At 40.3% G+C, this 22,916-nt stretch overlaps 1 protein-coding gene across 1 annotated transcript in view; it reads left to right on the forward strand.

Annotated features, from left to right (window-relative positions):
• Positions 1-659: 659 nt before the first annotated feature.
• The window catches only part of PLXNC1 (plexin C1), a 70,216-nt gene continuing 47,959 nt past the window's right edge, over positions 660-22,916 (forward strand). Inside the window, exons 1-6 of the mRNA XM_021527984.4 lie at positions 660-1,635; positions 11,673-11,795; positions 13,113-13,247; positions 15,281-15,381; positions 20,512-20,626; positions 21,622-21,766. Of these exons, the coding sequence (XP_021383659.3) occupies positions 688-1,635; positions 11,673-11,795; positions 13,113-13,247; positions 15,281-15,381; positions 20,512-20,626; positions 21,622-21,766 (1,567 nt within the window). The 5' untranslated portion in view covers positions 660-687. The remainder of the gene's footprint in view (positions 1,636-11,672; positions 11,796-13,112; positions 13,248-15,280; positions 15,382-20,511; positions 20,627-21,621; positions 21,767-22,916) is intronic.

The raw sequence follows: 22,916 nt of genomic DNA on the forward strand, positions 1-22,916 counted from the left end.
CGGTTCTGCAATGTATTTGAACAGGGACAGGACGGGTTTCCAGGCTCGCAGCGGGCGCTGCCGGAGCCCTGCAGAGTCTGACCCACGCCCACACCCGGCATCCGCCAGCGGACCGCGCCACCGGCTGCCTCCGCTTAGCACCTTCACCGCCGTTCGCCCAGTGCCCGCGGGGGTCTTCAGCCGGGCCGGGAGCGAGGCAAAGGGAGTGCAGGGGGGCCGCCCTGCCCCGGAGGGCTTCCCCTGCTCCGGCGCCCCGGAGGGCTCCCCGTGCGGCTCCGGGCGCTGAGCGCCGCCAGGCGAGGTGGGTCTCGCTCCGCACCGCGTCCCGCCGCGCCGCTGCGAGCGGCCGCCCCCGGCAGCCCGGCGGCCGAGGTGCGCTCCGCGGCGCCGCCGCCGCCCACCGTCCGCGGCAAGGCGGGCCGGCGGGGCCGGGGGGCGGAGGGGGAGCGGCGGCGCACGGCGGCTCGGCGGCTCGGCAGCCCTCCCGGAGGAGCCCGGCCCACCTCTCCCGTGCAGGCACCCCCTCCTCCCCGCCCCGAAAGAGGAACTCCCCGCCCGCGGAGCCCGGCCGCGGCGCAGGCAGAAGCGGCGGCAGCGCGCCCGGCCCCTCCGCGCACCATGGCGCAGCAGCGCCCGCCGCCCGCCGCCGCCTGAGGCGCCCCGCGGCGCCGAGCCGAGCCCGCGCCCATGGCGGCGCCGCCGCCCGCCCTCAGCTGGGCGCTGCCCCTGCTGGCGGCGCTGGCGGGCGCCGCCGGACCCCAGAGCTTCGAGCTGCTGGGGGCCCCCATCGACAACATCGAGGTGAGCGGCGGCGCCGTGCTGGTGGCGGGCGGCAGCTGCCTCTACGAGCTGGGGCCCGACCTGCAGCCCCGCCGCCGCGTGGTGCCGGCGGCGGGGCAGGGATGCGGGGAGCCCCCCGGCATGCGCAGCAACCTGCTGCTGCACTACGAGGAGGCCGGCGGGGTGGGCGTCCTGCTGACCGGCTGGACTCAGGATGGCGGCGCCTGCCAGGTGTGGGAGCAGCCGTCCTACCGGCAGCGCTTGAACCAAAGCGAGGTGGTCAGTTGCCTGCCCGACGGCTCCACCGCCGGCGTCGTCTTCCAGCAGGCCGGCGCCTGGTACCTGGCCGTGGCGGCCACCTACTCAACCAGCGCTGACACGAACCACCTGCACTGCGAGCCCTCGAAGTCGGACAAGGAGACCGTCATCACGGTGCGCAGCATGGTCAACCTGAAGTCCAAGGAGGAGCTGGGCATCATCAAGCGCAGGGAGGAACCTTTGCACTTTGTTGACGCGCTCCAGTGGGGGGATCACCTTTTCTTTCCCTACTACACCTTGAAGGCCAGGTTGGGCAATAACACGGAGCCACCCAGCATGGCTGTCCTGCACCAGCTGCGCCCTTCAGATGGTGGCCTTACTTTGCGAGGGCACGTCTATTTGGACTGTGGGTGCAGGAGCCTCATTATTTCCTCCAGCCTTGTCCGCCAGGGTGAGCGGGGCTGGTGGGTGGGTGTGTTCCGCCACAGCCACAGCACCAAGTCGTGGAACAGCACTGCCGTCTGCATCTTTGGGATGGAGGAGATGAAGGAGAAAGCCTGTGCATCCACGCACTTCAATATGAACGGGAAAAGCTGTGTAAGTCTGGGCATCATTTGCTAAGCTTTCACCCTGCACGCCCTTGTTGACACTGTTGTTGTTGTGGCTGGTGTCTCTGTGCATGACTCATGGGGTGTCCCTGACCTGGAAGCACATGAAGTTTGCCAGAAACTTCAGAGCCACACCAGGCTTTGCACATCAGCCCTGGCTCTGTCAGCTCTTGTGATTTCCCCAGCTTGTTCTTTTTCTAAAAAGCTGATTCTTTACTGGATTTTGGTATACTTCCCACCTACCTGTTGTGAAAGGTACATCTGAGGGAGCACCTGAGGGCATCCTGGGTCAGACCTGAGTGTTAGGCTTCTCCCTCGATGTGTCCTTTTCAGCCTAGGATTAGTCATATTTCATTTTATTTTCCATACAGCCTAGATAAAGCATCTCCTATCTTATTCTGTTCATTCACATCTCATGTCATTGCAGCTACATCAGAAATAAAAAGAAAAAAAAGCCCATCAAATTGGTTCTGTGCACTGGGCTGTGTGCACTGTTATCCCTATCACTCACTAGTTATCTGTGGTTCCTTGTTCAGTGGTAGGTATTTCCCAAGCCTCACACGATTGGCCTTGCTTGGGAGGGCTTTCACAGTCACTTCCCCAGATCCTTGTGTGCAGGAGACAACAATAGGTGATATCTCTTTGTTGTTGCAGTGGTTACATTTTCACAGACAGTGGTATCCCATGGAGTTCCCCATGTCACCTACTTCAGTAACACTCTTCAGCTCCTTCCTCCTTTTCAGGGTGAGCTGGGCGCACAGAGCGTGGAATAGGCAAGACTACTGTTTTTGCTGTGGCCTCAGTAGTAAAGAAATTACCTAAAAATTATATAGGAAGGTAAAAATGTCATTCAGATTAAGAAGGTGCTTTTGTAAGGCGTGTCTATGCTTTTAAGTTAGACTCGGAAGACTTTTCAGAGCTGTGGCAAAAGGACCACTAAAAAGTATCAAGGAGAACCATAGGGTATCAAGCAAGGCATCATAAAGCAATCCCTAAGCCCTTTGCAGTTCCCACACCACCCGCGATCTTTGCAGCTAAACTTCTGAATCCTTAGTGTATTACAATAAGAGTTTCTTTGAAATTCCTTGAAAGAAGTGCAGTAGATTTACTGGAACTCCTTGGCTTTCCAAATCTAACTCATAGTGGAGTGCAGTGCTGAGATTTTTTCCAAACAGACTACCAGAGGGCATGTGTGATTCAGTCTGCTTGTCTCCCTACTGAGCTGTGAGACTTGCCAGTGTTAGAGGACGTGGTTGTGAATGAGAACCCCGTGTGTGGGTGAGACAACTCTGCTGAAGGAAATAGTGAAACTCACTACAGAGCCAGAGCCAATCCTTTGATTTCCAGTGCTAGCTTACTGTGTGATTTCTGTGCTCCCATAAGGCAAACTTCCGGAATGAATTTGAAGTCTCATTTTGATCCCAAAATACCTATTTGCTTGTTGGAATTTTAGTTTGCATCGATTGTTCCTAATTACTCATGAAGTTTCTTAGCAAAGTGCTTTCTGAACCTGCTAAACAAAACAGAAAAAGAATTCTTCCTGGGCAGTAGATCCTTTCTAAACATTTTACAAAACTTCATGCAAGAGATTTCAGAAGAGCCTCATAGATCTCATGGAGTAACATAATGCAGGTAAGGTGAGGCATATATTTCTGTGGACAGGGTAATTCTCAGGGCCTGAATATGAAAAATCAATGATCCACTTGTTTCAGGATTGGTCTGATTCGGATCAGACTCCTGTGACTCCATAGTTACTTTCATGTCCCAAAAGGCTCATCCCTCCTGGAAACTTACATTATATTTGGATACAATGTTGAAGAATCTCAACTGTAACAATCTTTAAAAAGATTGCTTACTTAACCTTATGTCCCAACCTATGATGATGTTATTGATTATAATATTTTGGCACAAGAAGTGCAGTTTGCCACTGAGAGAAAAGTGATATTTTAATATTTTGTGAGATAGCAGGGCATGTGGGTCCTGTGAAGTAATATGACCTATAACATTACATGGCTAATTAGCTCTCTTTTTAAAGCTAATTATATGTGCTTATGGTATACAAACATAGAAATAAATGCATGTGGTTCAGCTTTAATAATTTTATACTACAGAAGGTTAGGCTAGGCTATTGCAGAGGAAGTTTGGAGATGACAGGCCCATATGCTGCTGCTTCTGGGTTGTTTTAGACCAGATCCTTCTACTGTCTCTCACCAAAGTATGGGAGTCCCTGTAGTCATGGAATATGCTGCTCTTGTGATGCCTCAGGTTTTAGCTTTTATATTTTTAAGATTCTGTACTGCCTTAATGTGTACTTCTGAGCTTCATATTAGGGGATAGCAAGCTCTCTTCACAAAGCAGACAAAACAATTCCTTCTCTAGCTGAGGACCAAGGACAAACAATCCAAATTTCAGGCCCAAGAGCATAAACAATGATGGACTGAAGATAGAAAAACAAGAAGGGTGGGACTTGATAACCTAAAGCTACAACTGGACAATTAACACCAATATACTAATTGACCAGAACTTATAAAAGCGTGAGACCCTGTGACCAGTTGTCTCTTTTTTTGTGATGATTTTTGGTTCATCTTGGGTGTAGCCCTGGCTGGGCTTTTGTGCTGCCCAAGGTGTATCCATTGAAGCCTTCTAATAAAGACCTACTTTAGCTCTGTCTAGTCTCTGTTCTAGGTCAGCCTTCACAAGGCATCACTTGGACTCAGAGCTGACAGGGAGATGGAGTGTGGCATGTCCATCAGTGTGCAGCTTGCAGCAGTGGCTCTGGCCAGAAGGGAGTGCCTCATAGCATGGAGCTGTCAGGAGTACTACCATGTGTAGAAATGGCAGCAAGCAACAGTACTTAACACTGCTTTAAAGTCCAGTCTTTTAAGGACAGTGTTGGTCTTTAGCAAAGGAACGTGTTGCAGCATTATGAGTGCTGTAAGTGCAAGACCTCTCTGGTGCTTGTGGTGGATGGACTGTGTTGAATGTCAGTCTGGCTTTTGCATTGCAGATACCAGGTGTTGTAGGGTGCTGCGGGTCTTAGCTGTCTCTGCTGAGTACACTTGAATGCAGGAGCTCAGGTGTGATGTGATATGTGGATTCCAGACATGGACTATCAGTTTATATAAGAATTGAAAATACAGTGATTTTTTTCACTGCAAGAATACAATTTATAGTAAGCATATACATTAGGGAGTAGTGACAGAGTGTTTATCTTCTAGTCATCTTTCAGATTTCTGTTATTATTCTGATAACCTTTAGGCAACCCTCTCCACTCACCTTGCATTTCTCAATAAGACACTGCAAGAGGGGTTTAGCCCAGGGTGTTTATGGTCCTGAATTCCCTGTTATGCTGTTGCTGCATGGTGTACTCTGAACTCATTCCTGTAAGGTACTTTGCTTTCTGGGCCTAACCCAGTAAAGCACTTAATGACATATTTAACATTAGGCATGTATAAGTATTTCCATTCATCTTCATGCCCATGCATTTAAAGAAAAGCATGTACTTGAGTACTTCACTGGATTGGAGCCAAATTGCTCTGCATCCTGTTGGAACTCACTGTAGGTGTGTAATCTCTTTAGCTTCGCTTTGCCTCTTAGGCCAGAGTTCTCATTTGCATTAAGTTTTAATGCTGGATTAGAGTCTGTAATTGAAAACTAGTAATTTTTAAGATCCTTTATTAGCAACTTTATCAGAAAGTATGTGGCTGCCTCAAATTCTGTGGAATTTCTCCATATAAGAAGTTGGTAAGTCCATTTTTGTTTTGTGCAGTAGTGTGCACAAAGAAGTTTGTCCTACTTGGATGTGTTTATTCAGGACATTAGCACTATTTGATTCCCAGAGACAGGATTCCTATCTTGCAAGAGGCAAATGGTGTTTTGGTTGAAACTACTCTGAAAACATTTTGCTGTTTTATATTCAGCTATTTTTTCTTTGATTCATGTGTGTCTTAGTTTTGAATATATCTACTTACATGCACTATCAGGGTGTATGTGTTACTGGACTCTCTAGCATCTCCTACATATATATAAGTGCATCTTCCTCACAGTTTCCTTAGTTAATAAATGTGAATTTGCCAAATCTCATTCTCAATTTCTTTTCAGAAACCTGAGTACTTACAAATATAGGAGGAATGCTGAAATTTGTCACAAACTTGCTGTGGAAGTTAGTGAACTTTAAGAAAGGCTTTTCTTCTGTTGTTCTGTGACAGAATAGGACCTACAAGGATCTCAGTTCTCTCACGGACAAGCCAGGATGTTGTGAATCACAGCCAAGTAGATGAGTAGGAAAAGTGTTCCAATTGGAGAACATCAACAGGGGAGAGATGTAGAGTGTTACCTAATCATGATCATGACAAATCTGGAAATTGGTTTTGCCATTAAAAAAGTTTTATGAGAAGAAAAGGACTCAGGGAGATTCAAGGATTCACAATGTTTCGGGTAGAAAATGCCAAAAAAAATTTCTTAGGCATATACCTGTAAGAAAGAGAATTGCTGTAATTTATATTAAGGTATTTATTATGTAAAAAGGCCAAGTAGTTGTGATAGTTTCTAAAAAATAAGCTATCTTGGTTGGATTTTCATCTGTTATTTAATGCAAGGAAAGAGTTGCAACAGATTTTCATCTGTTATTTAATGTAAGGAAAGAGTTGAGTCTCTTTGAACGTTTTCATTTTTCAGTGGTTGATACATATGAGGGTTGGTATGTGTCCCTTAATTTATCAAACACAGTTTGGAATCCTAGGACAAATCCTAGCTTGTGTAAGCTCTACCAAAATGAGATTTTGAAGTCAGCAGAGTCACATCAGTTTAATGACGGCATTTAATTTGCAGGAACAACATTAGAATTTGTGGTAACTCACTCCAGAGTGATTCATGGCCTTTTATTTAAGGAAAGAATTATAGACTTCTAAATATAATTTTGTATCAAAATTGATCCTGTAATTGATTTATAGTAGTAAAGTCAATCTCCTGAGTATTACAGACTGCTAGCATTGCATCTGATGTTTGATGGGTTTCTAGAGTTAATGTTTTTGAAGTGAATATTTCTGTCTCGTTACAATGAGTTTTCAGTTCATCCCTGTTTAGTGCAGGAAGTAAGCCGCCAAAGACTTGTCAACTCTCACACTCCAGGGATGGGGACTGCACAACCTCTCTGGACAACTTGTTCTGCTTGATTGCCCTCATAGTGGTGCTTTTTCATCTCCTATTCACTAGAAACCTGCAGTGTTTCAGTGTCATTATCTCTCATTACCTTACGTACACTTTGGTTAAGAGCCTGGCTTTTGTTTCTTTGGTCCCTCTGAAGTTGTCTCTTCTGTAGGATGAACCAGCCCAGTTTTGGAAAAGACCTTTAAGATCATCCACCGCAAAACCATGTCCCTAAGCACCACACCTACAAGTCTTATAAATACTTCAGATTGGTCAGGCATGATTTATTCTTGGTAAATTTATGCTGCCTTTTCTCAGTCACTTTGTGTTCTTGTGTCCAGAAGTGGTTCCAAAGAGGATTTTCTCCATGATTCTCCCAGGAAAAAAGTAAGACCTAATGTGAAGTTCCCTGAAAAAACATTGGGTTTTTGGAATATTGATGCAGTATTTGTCTTTATTCAGTTGGAGACTCTACCTGATCTCCACACCTTTTGAAATATGAAAGAATAACCTTTCAGCTTCATCAGACTGTCTCTCAGCATCTTCCTACAGATCCCATCTGTCTTCCCTAAAACTTGTAAAATCTGAGATTTCTTAAGAGATCTCTGGCTTAATCCTCTCCCAGTACTTGTAGTTTCTCTCCTCCTCAAACTCTGTGTGTACAAAGGACCACAGGATGTTGTTGGTGAAGTCCAGAGCCATGTCTGCATCCACTGTCAGTAAATCTCCTGAGCTATTCAGCAGCTGGTGTGCATTTGCAGTGTTCATTCTTTCATTGCTCATGTGGTAGTGGACGCTCTTCTTGTTGTCTACTTTGCCAGTTCCAAAAACCAGGTGACCCTGGGTTTTCCTAACACCATTCCTGCATGTCCAGAGACTTCCTCCTTAGTCCTGCTTCCCCCTCCTTCATGCAGTTATTCTGCAGTGTAGTTCAATCATGACTTCCCTGTTTAGCTAGAGGCCATCTCTTGGTATATCTGCTTGTTTTCCTGAGTTTTGTGCTTGACAGAGATTGTCCTGAAAGACCTGCTAGCTTACTTGAGCTTTGTTTCCCTTCAAAGCTGACTCTCAGGGGATCCCACTCACTATTTCTTTGAACACACTGAAGCCTGGTCTCCAGCTCTCTGCTTGGATTATCACATCTTCAGTCAGTTCTTCCCTGGTTTTGAGTAGCAGATCCAGAAGAGCATCACTCTTGACTGACCCCACAGGTTAACATAACCTGGAGTCCCTTGTTATTCACTTTGCCCCCAGAGCTTTGTAGTCCTGATCTACACTAGACCATGGCTTTGATGTCCACATGGATGTGCAACAATGGGTAGTCGTCCAAGGAATGGAAAATTACCAGTCTTTCTGCAGTGGGTAGGGTCCCCTAAAAAAAGCCCCAGCCTGTTGTAACAGCATGACTGTTTAGCATGTGTGCCTTCATCCCTCATGGTCACCTACCACTTCCTTTTGCTCTCTGCTAACACGGTGTTCAAACTCAGTTGGTTTCAAAGCCTTCCCTAATGGAGCTTGTTCTGCCTCACTGGTTATTAGGACACTTTACCACTTCTGTGAACTTAGATCTGAGGGCAGGTCTAAGTTTCTGCTTATGCAATAAGTCACTAGTTTCTAGCTTCCCCATCTCAGGAGTCTCCATCAGCATCTCACTCAAACATAGCCTCTGATTGTTCTTCCTACCTTGCATCAAAAGCCTCAGGATTTGCCTCTGCAAGGTCTCACTGAAGACTGATTTTCTGGTCACCCTTGATTTTTTGCAGGCTACTCACCTGGACAGCTTGTCCACCTAACACAGCTGGGCAATGTACAAATCAAAAAACTTCCTGGAAATAAAATTTTTGAATGGTTCATGTTCTCATTCCTTAGCCCTAATAAAGGCATGCTGCAAGCCACAATATAGTAAAAATTGATGGAGGTGTTTAAAGGATGGTGAAAATAAGAAAGAAGAATAAAGTTCCAAAAGTTCCTAGGAAAAGCATCTGTTGTTTCAGTGTTGACTATTGTTATATGCTACTTACAAATCTTGTGTTCTTTTGTATAGCTGCATCTGTTCTTTCACTTGGATGCTCAAACCCTTTATTTTTACTTTTTGGACAGCTGCATATGATGAGTGCTGTGTGAGCTAAAAATGCTGCCCTTTCCTCTGAGGCACGCAGTGTAAAATAATCAGGAGGAAATCAAGACATAAAGTAGAAGTGTGAATATGGTTGCTGCAGCTGGAGTCATATGGAGATACATCTGAAAATGAAGTGCCAAATAGAAAATTAGTATAAATACACCTTCCATGCCAACAACCAAACAAGTATAGACTGTAGAGGGACTACAGAATAGAACAGAGGATGAAACTGAAGAATTAAAAAAAAGGAGGTCTTACAGAGTGATATTATCTTTTCTTTTGCTTTTCTCTTTTGTATGTGCCTGAAAATGTTTTAGGATAGACAAACAGATGACCATGGAGATTAACGACTCTTTGAGTGTAAAGGAAGTTTAGACTGTAAATGCATTTTTAAGAATGGATGTAGCTGTGAAAGAAGCAGCTTGGGAATGCCCTACAGTGCTGTAACTCCATTAGTCACAGTGGAAGAGGTAAAAGGGCTTGTTAAAACAATAAATGGATCTGGAAAAGGGGTGGCAGAGGGGTGAAAACAGCAGCTGCACCCTGAGGAAATGGGCAAACTGGAGGAATAGGTTGCAAAAGAGAGAAGGCAGGGTTTTTTTGTGACTCTCCACCATCTGAATTCCCCCCGTTCTTATCCGTATTAGCTCAATGTCGCATTGACCCTCCCTCCAGCAAGCAGAGGAGGGGGAGGAGATTTCCACACTTGTCAGTATTGGTTCTTCAATCAGATGAGGAGGGTGCACTGATATGACACTGGTTATTTTATTAGTATGTGGGTCAAAATAAAATCTGGCAGCAAAGCTTTTCAGAAACCTGGTGAGTACTCCTCTTTTCTGTGATCTTGTTGTACAGAGTCTGCGAGGAACCTAGTGTAGTTTATCTCTCTTACAATACTATGTGGTGCACTGCAGAAAAACGATTCCTAATTTTGGTGGAAATGAAAGTGCGGAAGCTCCGCTTCCTCACTCCCTATCCTTAGTGAAGACTCATTGAGTGCACTAGTTCTGGAATTTTGTTACCTTCTGTTCTATTACAAAGTGACTTAACTTCTTTCACCTTAAAATGCTTGCAACCACACCCTGCCCCACTTCCCTAGCACAAACGTCCTGGGTACTGGATTCTTATGGCCAAGTGAATTTTACCAAAGTTCTGTGCCAGTGCATGACACTTCCCTGTGTCTTGTTCCTGCTGCATGAAAAAAGAAATAGTGACTTTAAATATGAAAGTTAATCAAGTCTTCTTTTATTCCAAGTGGCTGTTCTTTCAAGCTAATTAAAATAATTCAGATGACTGAAGAACATTTTAATTGACTTAGGATTGCAGTTCAGAAAAAAGAAAAATTCTAGTGGAAAGACTTCTTGGGATTAAGCCACCATCATAGCATGCAACTGTTAATGTGTTACGGATTTACTTCATAACTTTGAGAAATGCTGTCACCTTACTTCTAAATGTCAGTTTTGATGGTCCATTCCACACTTCGTTTTGTGCATTTAAGTGAAATATTCAGGCTCTTGCACTCAGAGGGTTCCTGCAGGTTTAGGATTCTGTCCTGGAGGCTGAAGTTCTGGATTTTGTAAGCTAACCTACAGGCTTGTTCTCAAGGAGCTGGTTTTACCTGAGCTGTTGTCTCCTACCTCTCCATGCCTGCCACTCCTTTTTGCCAGCATTGGTGTTTGTGCAGCCACATGTTCATGTGATGAGGAGCATGACTCAAATAAAGATGTAGGTAGGTAGATTTACAGAGCGTTTTCTAGGCACATCATTGCCTTAACTGAGCTCACTGGAAAACATTGTACAGGGAAAGTGATGTAAAGCTTGGCTGGGGTTAGACGCATTTAGAGAGCAGGTGGGATCACACCTTTAGCAATGTCTGCCACAGAGATTGACTTAGAGCAATGAGAGGACTTTAAAACCAAGTTACTGCTTACTAAGGAGACACATGGGCTTCTAGGGATTTCCCCTGGTAAATGGTCCTATTCTCACTCATGTAGATTTCCTTTCAACAGTTGATCATCTACAATCAGAGTTTTTTGGTTTGTTTTTTCATTCCACAAGATACTGGGATTTCCTGCATGATGTTTTTTTCATGAGCTGCTTGCATGTGTTTGCCACTTAATTTTCTCCAGGTAGGATGGAGAATTGAGGGTAACATTGATTTTAGAGCTCATATAGCTACATTTATGTTCTCTGTGACATGAACTTTGTATTGCTTTATCTCATTTTTCTTTTTATGTAATACACAGGTCTCTACTTCCTCTAGTGTCATGGAAGATGAAGGTTTGCATTTTTACACACAGACACTGTTTGTTTGAAGTGTCTCCTTTCTCCAGAATATTTGCATGCATTTAAAAGTGGTTGCTGAGTGTATCTAGTCTTCAGCTGATGGCAGAGTATAGCTTCATTGAGAAGAACTGGAAATTCAGAATAAACCCACCCAGGACTTACGTCCCAAAAAAGAGAAATGTGATTGCAAAGAAACTTACTGCTGCTACACTGAGTCTGTATCCCACTGAAGTCAGTGATTTAACTGCATCAGATATTTGTTACAGACATGGCCAGTTGTCACATATGAAAAACTAGTTTTGTATATAATTTCAATAATGTGTTGCTCTGAAACTGTCAGGATTGGAATGTTACTCAAAGTGTTGTCTAAAGTTGGTTCTCTGAGAATCCTTCCAAGGATTCTTCTTTTCCTCAAAGTTTTGGACTATAGGTGAATGATTTCTTAATATGTTTTTCTTATATCTAATTCTCAGGAGGCACCATCAATCAAGAAATTACCTACCTTGATTCACTCTGGATTAGTAGCTGTTTATGGCACAGTTGTTTTGAATCATATAGTTCTCTTTTTGGGAACAGATGATGGACAGTTACTAAAGGTAAGCTGAGTGTGGCAGTTCTTCCCTTCTCCACCAACTGCTGTTGTGTTCAAATGGGTAAATATTTCCTGGTTTATTCAGTATATTATAAACAAATATGATCCCCTGAATCTCTTTATTTTGTTTGTGAAATAACTGCTGTATAGTCATTTGGAGGGCAAGATAACTTTCAAAAGCAATTACGTACCCTGATAAAATTCAAGTAAACACTTCATTAAAACCCTAATGCCCACAGTATTAATTCACAGACTCTGGAGTTCTCAGTTATTCTGCCTTGCTTCCTCCTTGCTTTGATTTTTCCAGTAGAAATATTGTTAGATTTTGGAAGAGTGTGTGTGTGTGTTTGTTTGCCTGTGTGATGTGAAAAGCTGTCCATTAGAGAGAAGAGTCAAGATTCATTTTGCCTTAGCTTCTGAATAGTTGACCTGTGCTAACTTAAATCCATTGCTTGAAAGTGAAAGTCGTCTTATCTCATTATCAAACATTTCAACCATCGAGTCAAATGTCTTTTATGCTTTAATTTTTTCTGGGTTTTGTGAAAATGTGCATTACCTGCCTACACTGCAAAGGATGATTCTCATTCTTTGTCTTTATTAAGCAGACATTTGGAGAGGAATATGGTAGAGACATGGAAAAGCTTTGTCCATTTGATTTCATTTTTCTTTTGATAATGAAAAATAAAATTGAAGGCTTCCATGTCTCCTTAACATGGTGGAGACAGTGAACATATTTCCCTTGTTTAGTCATGAAAAACCAACGCTGGTGTCCTTATTGACTTGCAAAATGAAGTTTCTGGGGTCTCTGGTTCCTTTGAATTCTATGCAAAGGGTGGTGGAAAATAGTAAAGTTGGGCAAGGCAAGAAAAAGAAATATAATCACAGGTGTATACTTAGAGAAGCCACACAGAAATTTGTGTAAATTCCTTTCTACTTTATGGGTGTCTGAATGTTAGTTTGTTTTCTGAAGGCTAATACTTCCTTCTCCATTGATAGGAGTAAAAGGTTTGGGACATAGACATTTCTTCCACATTCAATTTCCAAATCAGTCAGCAACAGGCTTGGTGGAAGGCATGTTTCATATGCTAAACCAGTGCCAAATTCAATGCTAAATGTGTCTGGCATGGATTTTGTTGAAATTCTGTTCTTATGGTCTTTTTCTTCATCCTTCTCCAGTGTGAGAATCAGTGCAGTAAGTGAATTGAATCATGGCACAGTAATTCATCTCAGAAGCTTTGATGTAACTGAAATTAGGCTTTTGTTTAAGATGTTGACTGATCAATAAAAGAACATGGGAATAATTCAATTACACATGTTTTAGGCTATTCTTAATGAGGATATGAAATCAAATTGCCCAGAGGTTTTATATGAAATTGAGGAAGAAACTTCCATTTTCTCCAAACTACGACTTGATCCAGTGAATAATAACTACATCTATCTGTCCTCTGCCAATAAGGTAAGTACAACATTTAATAAAATAATAAATTCTTATAAATTACTGCTTTAAGGATTTCTTCTGCTTTTAAGTGAAGCATCGGTTTGTGTCAGAGTTAGACTTTTAATATACAAACTGCAGTTACCACCTTTCCATCTAATATCTGCTTACATTGTCTAAGTTTAGACTGCACTCCTGCAGAGCTTGGAAGAGCTTCTGCTGTCATGGTGTTGCCCAGTGTTGCTATGATCCAGCAATATCCTTAATTCCATAGTTGTTTATGCCATTCTGCCAAGGGAGTGTTTGTTTCTGTTTTTCCTGGAGGCAAGAGAATGCAGATCACACAGTGCCAAGCTTAGAGATAGCAAAAAAACTTGTACACTCTTTGGAAACAAAGCAGTCCCAATGTTGGTAGGTCAGCGTTTGCCAGTCAGTTAAGGATTTTCTAAAGTGGAGAAATCTCTTAATTTGAGAGATGGCTTTGAAGCCTTAGTTCTAATGAAATCAGTGATAATGCTGTAATCAGTGATAAAATTCTCATTGCCTTCAGTTAGGCATAGACTTCAGAAGAACAAAACAAAAGAACAATGAGAAGTGAGCAATGTGTGTGCATAGTGAGGCCAAGGAGTTCAGCAGTGGCTGAGAGCTGCTGCATGTGAGCAAACATGTTGAAGCTGCACATTGAGCAGTGAGCAGCTCCCAGGAACCAGTAGAGTTGTTGCAGCACATCCTGCAGCAGGGCTACTGAGCGGCAATCAGAAAATCCCTTTGTCTTGCCAGCAGTGGGAAAGATGGCATTGAAAGTTAAGGGCTTGCTGTCCGTCTTATCTGAATGGGATTTCACCCAGCACGTAATTACCATCACTTAAAATAAAATCACTTTTCTGACAGTGAACATAGTGTTTTAGCCTGCTGTTATAGAGCAGGGGTAAGTTAGTAGGAGAACCCCTGACTGATATAAAACATCTGTCACAAATATAGAAGGAATCGAAGTCTCAGTCAAAAGTATACACAGATATTCAAAGACTTGAATTTTCTTTAGCTTTGATAAAAGACCAAGTTGTTATAGAGGAACAACAGCTTTTAGGAATAAATGCACTTCTCTAATCATCTTTTGGAGCTGAAGTAAGACTTCTACATCGTCTTCTTTAACTTGATAGTAATGTAGGATTATGACTGGTTTCTGAATTGATTATCTCACACACTTTCAGATAAATTGAATTTTACAATATATGGATTGAAAAAGCAGTAAATTAATTTTGCAGGAAGCAGTGTATCCTTGTTTCTGTTGACAAAATATAGGAACTCCTTATTCTTGCACATTTGTAAAATATGGTTTGAATTAGTTTTTCTTACTAAGATCATTAATTCACATTGTTATTAATCACATTATTTGTATCTGTATTCAGTATTTGTAATCAGCTTTCTCTTTTTCTTTTTCCTTTCCTTTTCTGAAAATGGCTGGCTAGGATATTCAAGCTGAATGTACAAGTATAGATACATACAATATAGCCACAATTATCTACATTTATTTACTGAAATGGCATTTTCATGCATGCTAAGCAGTTGCATGCGTTTGTTCTAGTGTGCACATGCAGACCTGACATGGTAATGCAAACACAGATGCATTTTGTTATGCGCATGCATTTTTGGATGCACCTTCATCAATCATTTAAATATCTCCATTCTGAGGAGAGGAAAATGGTGTTCTGCTAAGCAGAGCATTATTTGTAAAATGTACCTCCTTTCTATTATTATCTATATTTCACTATGCTGATCAGTCTTTCTTGCATTAATCTGCCCGTGCTGGCCTTTGAGTAGTAGAACCAAATTGTTATTGTCAGAGGTGTTTCATTATATGATGGCAAAATACAGTGTGTGCAAAATAGGCTGCATATTTCTATCCAAAGGTCTTCTGGCAGAGGGGAATCCATAAGGAGACTTCCCCAGAGGGATTGTGCTTGGTTGCTGTCAGATTTTTAATGGTAACCTTCAAGTTCCCTGTTTATGGAGGCTGTATTAATTCAATGTCTCATTGCATTCTTTGGTTTCAGGTGAGAAGAATACCAGTTGCAAATTGTGGTAGATTTGCTTCTGAGCAAGAATGCTTATCTGCAAAGGACCCCTACTGTGGGTGGTGTTCTTTCAATAAAAGGTATCTTTTAGTATTTTAGACTGTCATATAAAAGCAGAGCATTATTAGTCAGTGTACATTTTGACTGGCTTGAGGCTATTCAACATCAAAATTGTATCTACTGATTTTTGTGGAATCACTCATAGCCATAAATGTGAGACTCTGTCTTGTCATGTGAAAGGCAACTTTTGAAAGCCTCTGTAACCCTCAGATTTTTGAGATCTACCCATAAAATATATGTTGGGCTAAGAATAAGACATAATTTTGCTTTTAGAAAAGATACTTTTGTTTTCCAGATTGAGAGATAAAATTGTGTACTTGTGCTTGAAACATCTTAATAGCTGGGAGCATCTTGTATATGAGAACAAGAAAAGAGCACTTAGTTGTCTTCCGTATTGATAGTTCATTTTCTTTGAACTACTGACTTTGGTTTAGGCCAAAGGAGAATTTCTTTCTAAATACTTCATTCCCATATTTCAATCATTAATTTCAACACTAACTTTGAAGCAGGTTGGAAATCTATTTTACATCTGGGGCCTGGACTGGAGAAATTCCTGGGTCATCTAGGCCTAGTCTTAGCAATTGCAAGCAACCGCATCATGTAAAACTAAAAACTTGCAAAGGACCATCCTATATTTAAATAGGCTTTTTGTTCTTCCTGCCTTGGTTGTGCAGCTTCCTGGCAGTCTCATTTTTTGCTACTAAAAGTATGTCTGCTCATTTTTGTCATGTGTATGTTTATGGACAGGTTATAGTTGTTTGTTCTGGTGTTCACATCACCTTTGCCTAAATAAGTTCCTCCCCCATTCCCTCACACTCACCTCTTCAGTGTTTTTGTGAAAGCACTCTCTTTTCATTTTGGTGTGCTGAAACATTGAACTTCACTAAGGTCCTCTCACTTGAAACACTCCTTTCTTACCTCAACTCCAGTAATCCTTCCATGAAATTCATGCATCCTATTAAGATAAGGATGGCCAGGACTCTCAAAGTGTTCCAGAAGAGATTTCAGCTGTGCCTTGCTTAATGTTGTTTAATCAGTCTGGCCAGGAAGCACCTTAGTGTGTTCTGGGATCACAAACGTCTTTTTCATGACAGCTTCACATTGATGGGCCACAATCATCCATGATCAAATAATGCCCCCAGGTCCTTCTCTTTCTTTGTTGTCTTTCCAACTGATGAGTTTCCAGTCTATAACACATATGGGTTGTGAGATTTTTATTGCTGTAGGTACATGTTCTTGTACTTTATGCTTTGAAATGTCATTCCATTTCAAGGTTATCCAAGTTTTCCTGTGTGATATTCTTATCTTCCTTTGCATGTTAATGTTCCCAACTCTGTATCATCAGCAGATGTCAACAGTGTAAACCTTCTTTTATGCCAATTTGCCAGTGATTACAATCTTAAACTAAAGTGCCTATAAGATGAATTTTTGAGGAAATCCACTAGTAGCCTCTTCTAGAAGGTTAATACTACTCATTTTGATTTGTTACCCATTTGGTGTTAGTGTGATTTTGCTGAAGCTCTGCTGCTTTGTGTTTGCAAAGGTAGTTATTGGAAGAGAGTAGGTATTTATTCTGTAATGTGTTTTCTTCAAACTCTCTTTTGCTCCCTTGATAGAAGCTGTATATGTTACAGTGCTAAGCCTTTCAGGCTTTTAATTGTTTTATAAAGAGGTTGTGAATAACTCTTATTACTCAGTAAATCCCCTGCTTATGAGGGGAATCACAAAAAGTTGCCATTTGACTGAAACAGAAATAATTTACTCTTTTGGAGAAAAAATGAATTACTATAATACGAGTCCTATTCAACACCCACATAATTTTTTACTGTTAAATACTTAATGTCATTTAATATTTGGCTTTGTGAAGAGACACCTCTGAGTGAAATTTTAGGAAAAGAGAAAGAAGTTTTTAGCCAATATTTTAGTCAAAGTCCAGATGTATCTACTAAAGCAATATATTCCATAATAATTTTGAGATCAATTATGTTTTCTACTTTTACAGGGAAATAAATTTCCTGTAAAATAAAATACACACTCCAGTTTTTACATAAAATTTACTAGCAATGCTCATTCTTCATTTTAAGGACAGTGTGAATTAAAATCCAGTCCTTTAATGAAAAAATGTGTGCATCTCATTGCAAGAGAAAACAAAATGAAACAAAATGTTTCTACTGTTCCTATTTCTACTATTTCTTCCATAGGGACATATATTAATTCTCCTTTTCACTTGCTATCATTCAAACCAGTCACAGCATTGTGTGATTTCTCCTAATGTTTCTAGATTGTTTTAAATATTAATCAGGTTTACCTGAATTATGCTGAAATACAATTCAAATACAAGATATTGATGTTTTACATGCATGTTTTCCATATGGAAACAACACAATGTATTATCTAACATGACCAGAGTTACTTTTGCATGTAGTCAGTGTGTGGGACATCAGTGGACTTCATTCAGTGGTTGGGTACACTGGAGAAAGAAGGAAGCCTCAACTTTCTCTGAAACCATGTTCTCATTCCATGAGGAAATCAGTATGCTTTAGCAGGACAGAGAAGGCAAGTATGTTAGGATCTGTAGTTAACAAAGATTAGTGAAGCAGAGACTTAAGTAAATACAAATGAATCAGTATGCATAAGTGTTGTGTTGTTATAGTGAAATAAGAGGAACTCAGTTCCAATCATGTAGAGAAATCTTCAGTACTATAAAGAACTCGTTTGCTGTAGAATATTAAAAAAAACCCCTTGACTCTGCTTTTCTCTATACATGTATCTATGCATGTCTGAAATCTGATCCAAGTGTTTCATACCTTTTACCTTCATACTTGTAAAAGGTCCAGTTCACCTTTCTGAGAAAGCCAAACTTAGTTGTCTGAGTCTGTGTGTTAATTTTCAGAATCCTATGGTTCACAAATAATATTAATCTGTTATATTAATTGAAAGTACTTGGAATCAATATCAATTTTTTTAAAAATAGGGGTATTACAGAATAATTTCATCTTTAGGTGAGTGTAATTATTTTGCTCTTAGCCTTTGCAGGGGAATTTTGAGAATTTATGCTGGGGGGCATCAGATGTGACTGATTCCTATGAAAATGACTGCTCTCCACAGCACACTGTTAGAATGTTAAAGGTCAGCTTTGAGAGCAACAAAGGATGCATTTTTCTTTCACATAAAGACAAGCATGACCTTGGGTCCTGGGTGGCATTACTGGTTTTGCTATTAATCTCTCAGATTCTTCATTGCAAATGCAGAAAACAGGTTCACTGTTTGTGTTCCTCAGGCAGTCTTAAGAAAGCAAGTATCTTCTTCCTGGGACAGTTGCAAATATTCAGCTTAATAAACAGTTTACTTTTTTAATATTTCAATATTAACATCACTGAAATGCATACACTTATTTAGTGCCAAATATTGCAAGTGTGTTGCCTTGCATCTTTACCATTATAATCCTTACCCTGTCAGAAACTGCAGAATGTCTTTCTTTTGTCTTTACTCATTGCCAGTGTGAACTGCCTGCCTGCATGTATCTGAGAATGTTTATGCACATCTGTTGATGACAGATCCGTCTTCTGTGGCTGTAAACTGTGGTGCTAATGAACCTTTGTGATCTCAGTAGGGTGAAGAGAGATATAAATGAGACTGAAATTCGCCCTAGCTCAGACAGTTTGAAACACACCAGGCATATATAGTCCCAGTTTATTACAGTATCATGATACTGTAATATATTCAGATGCAATACTCCACCAGGTTCTTGTCCAGAAGGAACTTAACTTTCCTGAGTTAGACCACAAAGGAAGTGACCTTGTCCTTAACTGCATTCCAGTTGCCAACATCTTGATCTGCAGAGAGGATGACTTTATGGTTCTAAGATTTGTAGGGTTATTTTGGGCATTTTGGAATGTTGTGGGTAATTTTGTTGAGTATGTTGTTCATTTTGGAGGGAAAATACATTTTTTGTGAAACATGTTTTTACAGTGAGCTCCTAATGAAAAAGGCCCATACTTTGCAACTGTGAACTCATATCCAGTTTGTAGCAAAGGAATGGTTCATGCCAGGCAGATGTCACTGTTCATGGGATTGAAACATATGCTTCTACATTTGGTAGAAAAGTAGAATTAAAACTATTAAATGTTAAATTTATTTATAAATATTCAATCTTAGTATTAAAATAGTAAGATATATTCAGTTAGCACTTACTTGTCTTTAATTGCTAACTGTCTGAAATTACTTGGAGTTAATCTATGAATTGTTCATTAACTGTTGACAGCAGACAGCATTTTAAGGATTCACCTTTCAAATTCATTGGTTGTCCATCTAATTTGTATGCCTATGTTGTCTTTTTCTTAGAACATGTTTTTAATATGTGTAATCTTTGTAGTTCTTATGTATCCCAGTGTTTCCTCATTCTTCCTTAATTTTTTGTTGCACAATGTATTTCCTACGATTTGGCATTTCTAACATTTGTATTTACTTTGAGCTATCCTAATTCTGAAATGAATTTTGTGCTTGAAGACAAAGAAATCTATTTTGGACCTTTTCAAATCTGGTGTTTTTATCCAAGTGCACTGACAAAAAAGAGGATTACAATTCATATCAGTGGGTGACAAAGGAGATTAAGGGTATACACATTCATATTATAGCTTTACATTTGAGCTTCACTCCCATCCCTTCTTATGCCCTGTGGAGAGAACAAGCAGTTTCCATAGTGTGGTTCATTTCATTTTGGTATGAATGTCTAAAACAGGGTAGGTGCATTGTACCCTAAAGAACGTATTTCTCCCCAGAGAGCGTGGAGGGGGACTGGGGGGCAGCGAGGAGATGAAATCTAGAGCTGTACAATGAAACAGTCAAGTTGGTGATGATGAATTCCAGGCTACCAATTCCACTGTTATTGGCCAAGCATCTCATATTTGCTTGAGTCCCGTGGACTTAATGAAAACCCTCGAGCATATATCAATGCATTGTAATTAATTTTGATAAGCAGAAGATTTTACTGATTGTTTTCCTGAAGCTTTTTTAGTTATAAACATGTTTCTGTAAAAAAAATCAATAGTGTTCCTGTAAAAAATCAGTAACTTTAAATACTTTGAAGTACAGTGTCTGAAGTCAAAGGCAGGATAAGGAGGCTAGTATAATTTTATGTATACTTTTAGGTGCACATTAAAAGAAAATTGTACACATTCAAACAGCATAAATGGTTGGTATAACATTTCACATGCACCTGATAAAGATCTGAAAATCCTGCTAAGTTTCCCTGCCAAATATCAGGTATGTACACCTAGTTTTATGTGTGTTTGTTTATTGTGACTTAAAATATGTAATTTTGTTGCTTATTGCAGCTTGTCTTCTTTTGTCACCATGTTCCATACATTAGTTCTTAGTGCCCCAACAATTGGAAAATATCTTGGACATCTCAGTAAGCTCAGTGTTTAAACTAGATAGATGTTCCCCTTCTCTCCTATGATATGTATCCTGAAGCTACACTTCATGGTGCTGAGACAAAATTTCAAATATTTACTATGCTAACATTGCTTGGAAATGTTTCCAATTGTATCACTGTATCAGCTATTTTAATATTTCCAGTCACTGTATATCAAGTGCAGTATGGAAGTTCTGAGCTTTGTAACAAGTTAGAAAACATTCACTGGGACACATATGCTAACACAAATTCTTAAGTGCTGGATATTAGTCTTTACTCTGTATCTGTTCACGCATACGCAGCCTTGAATATTTGATTATCAACTATTGTAACTGGCCACTTAATCTGCACGCTATTGTTTCTGATTTCCTGATTGAATACACTAATGTAATCATATTTGTAAAGCACTTGCAGCCAGAAACAAAGGATAATTCATTACAATATAAGTTCTGTTTCATAATTAAGTGCTCTTTGGTTATGGATAAAAACAATCTCTCTCTGTGAAGATTCTTACTTAAATATTTTTAAAGGAATATAACAGCATATAACACAGCAAAATTCTAGTTTTTAACTCCAAAATTATTTAATATTGCTTGCTAACATACCATACAGATGCATTTAATTTCTGGAAGTAAGCAGTGCTGTTTCAGAGCTCTTTCTGTATTGCTTCTTCAGTTGAGAGAGTCACTCTCCTTTGAGAGTTTACTTAGTGAATTGTCTGCTTTCACCACAAAAATTTTTGTTTTGTGCATTTCATAGTTTGTCATTTTCTGTAAAGACAAACTGAATGACTTAGCAAGTATAACAAAACCCCCATTGTATTCTTGTTTTTATTGTTTTGTAGGTTGTTGTGACTGCAAATGTAAGCAAAACCCTTACTTTCTGCATGATAAAAATTGTAACAACTGTTGAAATATTTTATGAAAATGTAGTGCTGAAAAATTCATCGTGTTTCTGCAATCTAACCATTCCAATGATAACTGATAAAGGTATGTTTTACTATTAAAGGTATTTAATGCTTATTCACTGTTCTGTAATACTGGCAAGTACTGTATAAATACAAGCCTAATGAGTATGAAAGTACGTAATGCTTTTTATTTAATGTCACTGAAGAAAAATAATTCCTATTTTGTCGAGTGATGTGAGTATACTCACAGTGTTCTTGGTGATTAAAGTTTTGTTAATATAGAATCTTTTGTAGAAGTAATAACACACATTATCCTGTGACTGGAAGCAGCTTCTTCAGTTGACCCTGTGGCAGTGCAGTGCCTTAGCATTAGAATTGTTTACCTGGTATCATTAGTAACTGTCTAAGGAAATGTAAGATAACTGCAATGACAATCAAGCTGGCTGGAGCAATGGAAACAGTGCTGGTCTAGTGCTTTGCCTTGACAAATTAACCCATCTTAATTCTTCTCTAATCTGCAAATAGAATTTGTTTTTGCAAGAAACTGTACTAGCATAAATAAGAGGAGAATCTAATTATGAACGTCTGTACAATAAATAATCTTAACATTTAATTAACTGTTTCAACCTTAGACACTGTGAGAAAGTGATTATGCAATGTAGAAGATTAGCAAGAAAATAGATGGTTCAGGGGCAGTTTGGTGGTTACATCCTTTTGACTTGATTTCATTTGTCCTTCTGAATTATTGGTTGAATCATTTTGCAGTAATTCGGACACTGCTTTGTTCACCAGTAGTTCTGAGTTAGATACCTGAGTGGTTTGGATGTGTGATGCTTGTGATCTGCTTTGTGTATCTAATGGGTAACTACAAGTTTTAGAATGAGGTGGTAAATTACTGAATGTCTAGACTTTTGAGCTGTTCTTTAGACTTTGGTCTCAAGGATCAGCTCAGAATCCTTCACAGTGGAGTCTAATTTGACTGATAGTAGGGCATTTCTTCAAGAGTCTGTATAGAAGCACATAGCTTTTTTAACAGGGATTGTCCTTAGAACTTCTTAAAGTTGCTTATGTTAGAATGCAAGAGTTTTAATCTAAACTAAGGAACAGATAGCAAACACAAGGATTACCACATGTTTTTAAGTGACTTGAAGAGGAAACAGAAAACAGACAAATGCCTTGCCTCTATTTTTTCCTCAGTAATATACCCCATGGACATGGAATCCTGTGCATGA

This window comes from Lonchura striata, chromosome 1A (genome assembly GCF_050655825.1).
Source record: "Lonchura striata isolate lonStrDom1 chromosome 1A, ASM5065582v1, whole genome shotgun sequence".
NCBI classification, from domain to species: domain Eukaryota; kingdom Metazoa; phylum Chordata; class Aves; order Passeriformes; family Estrildidae; genus Lonchura; species Lonchura striata.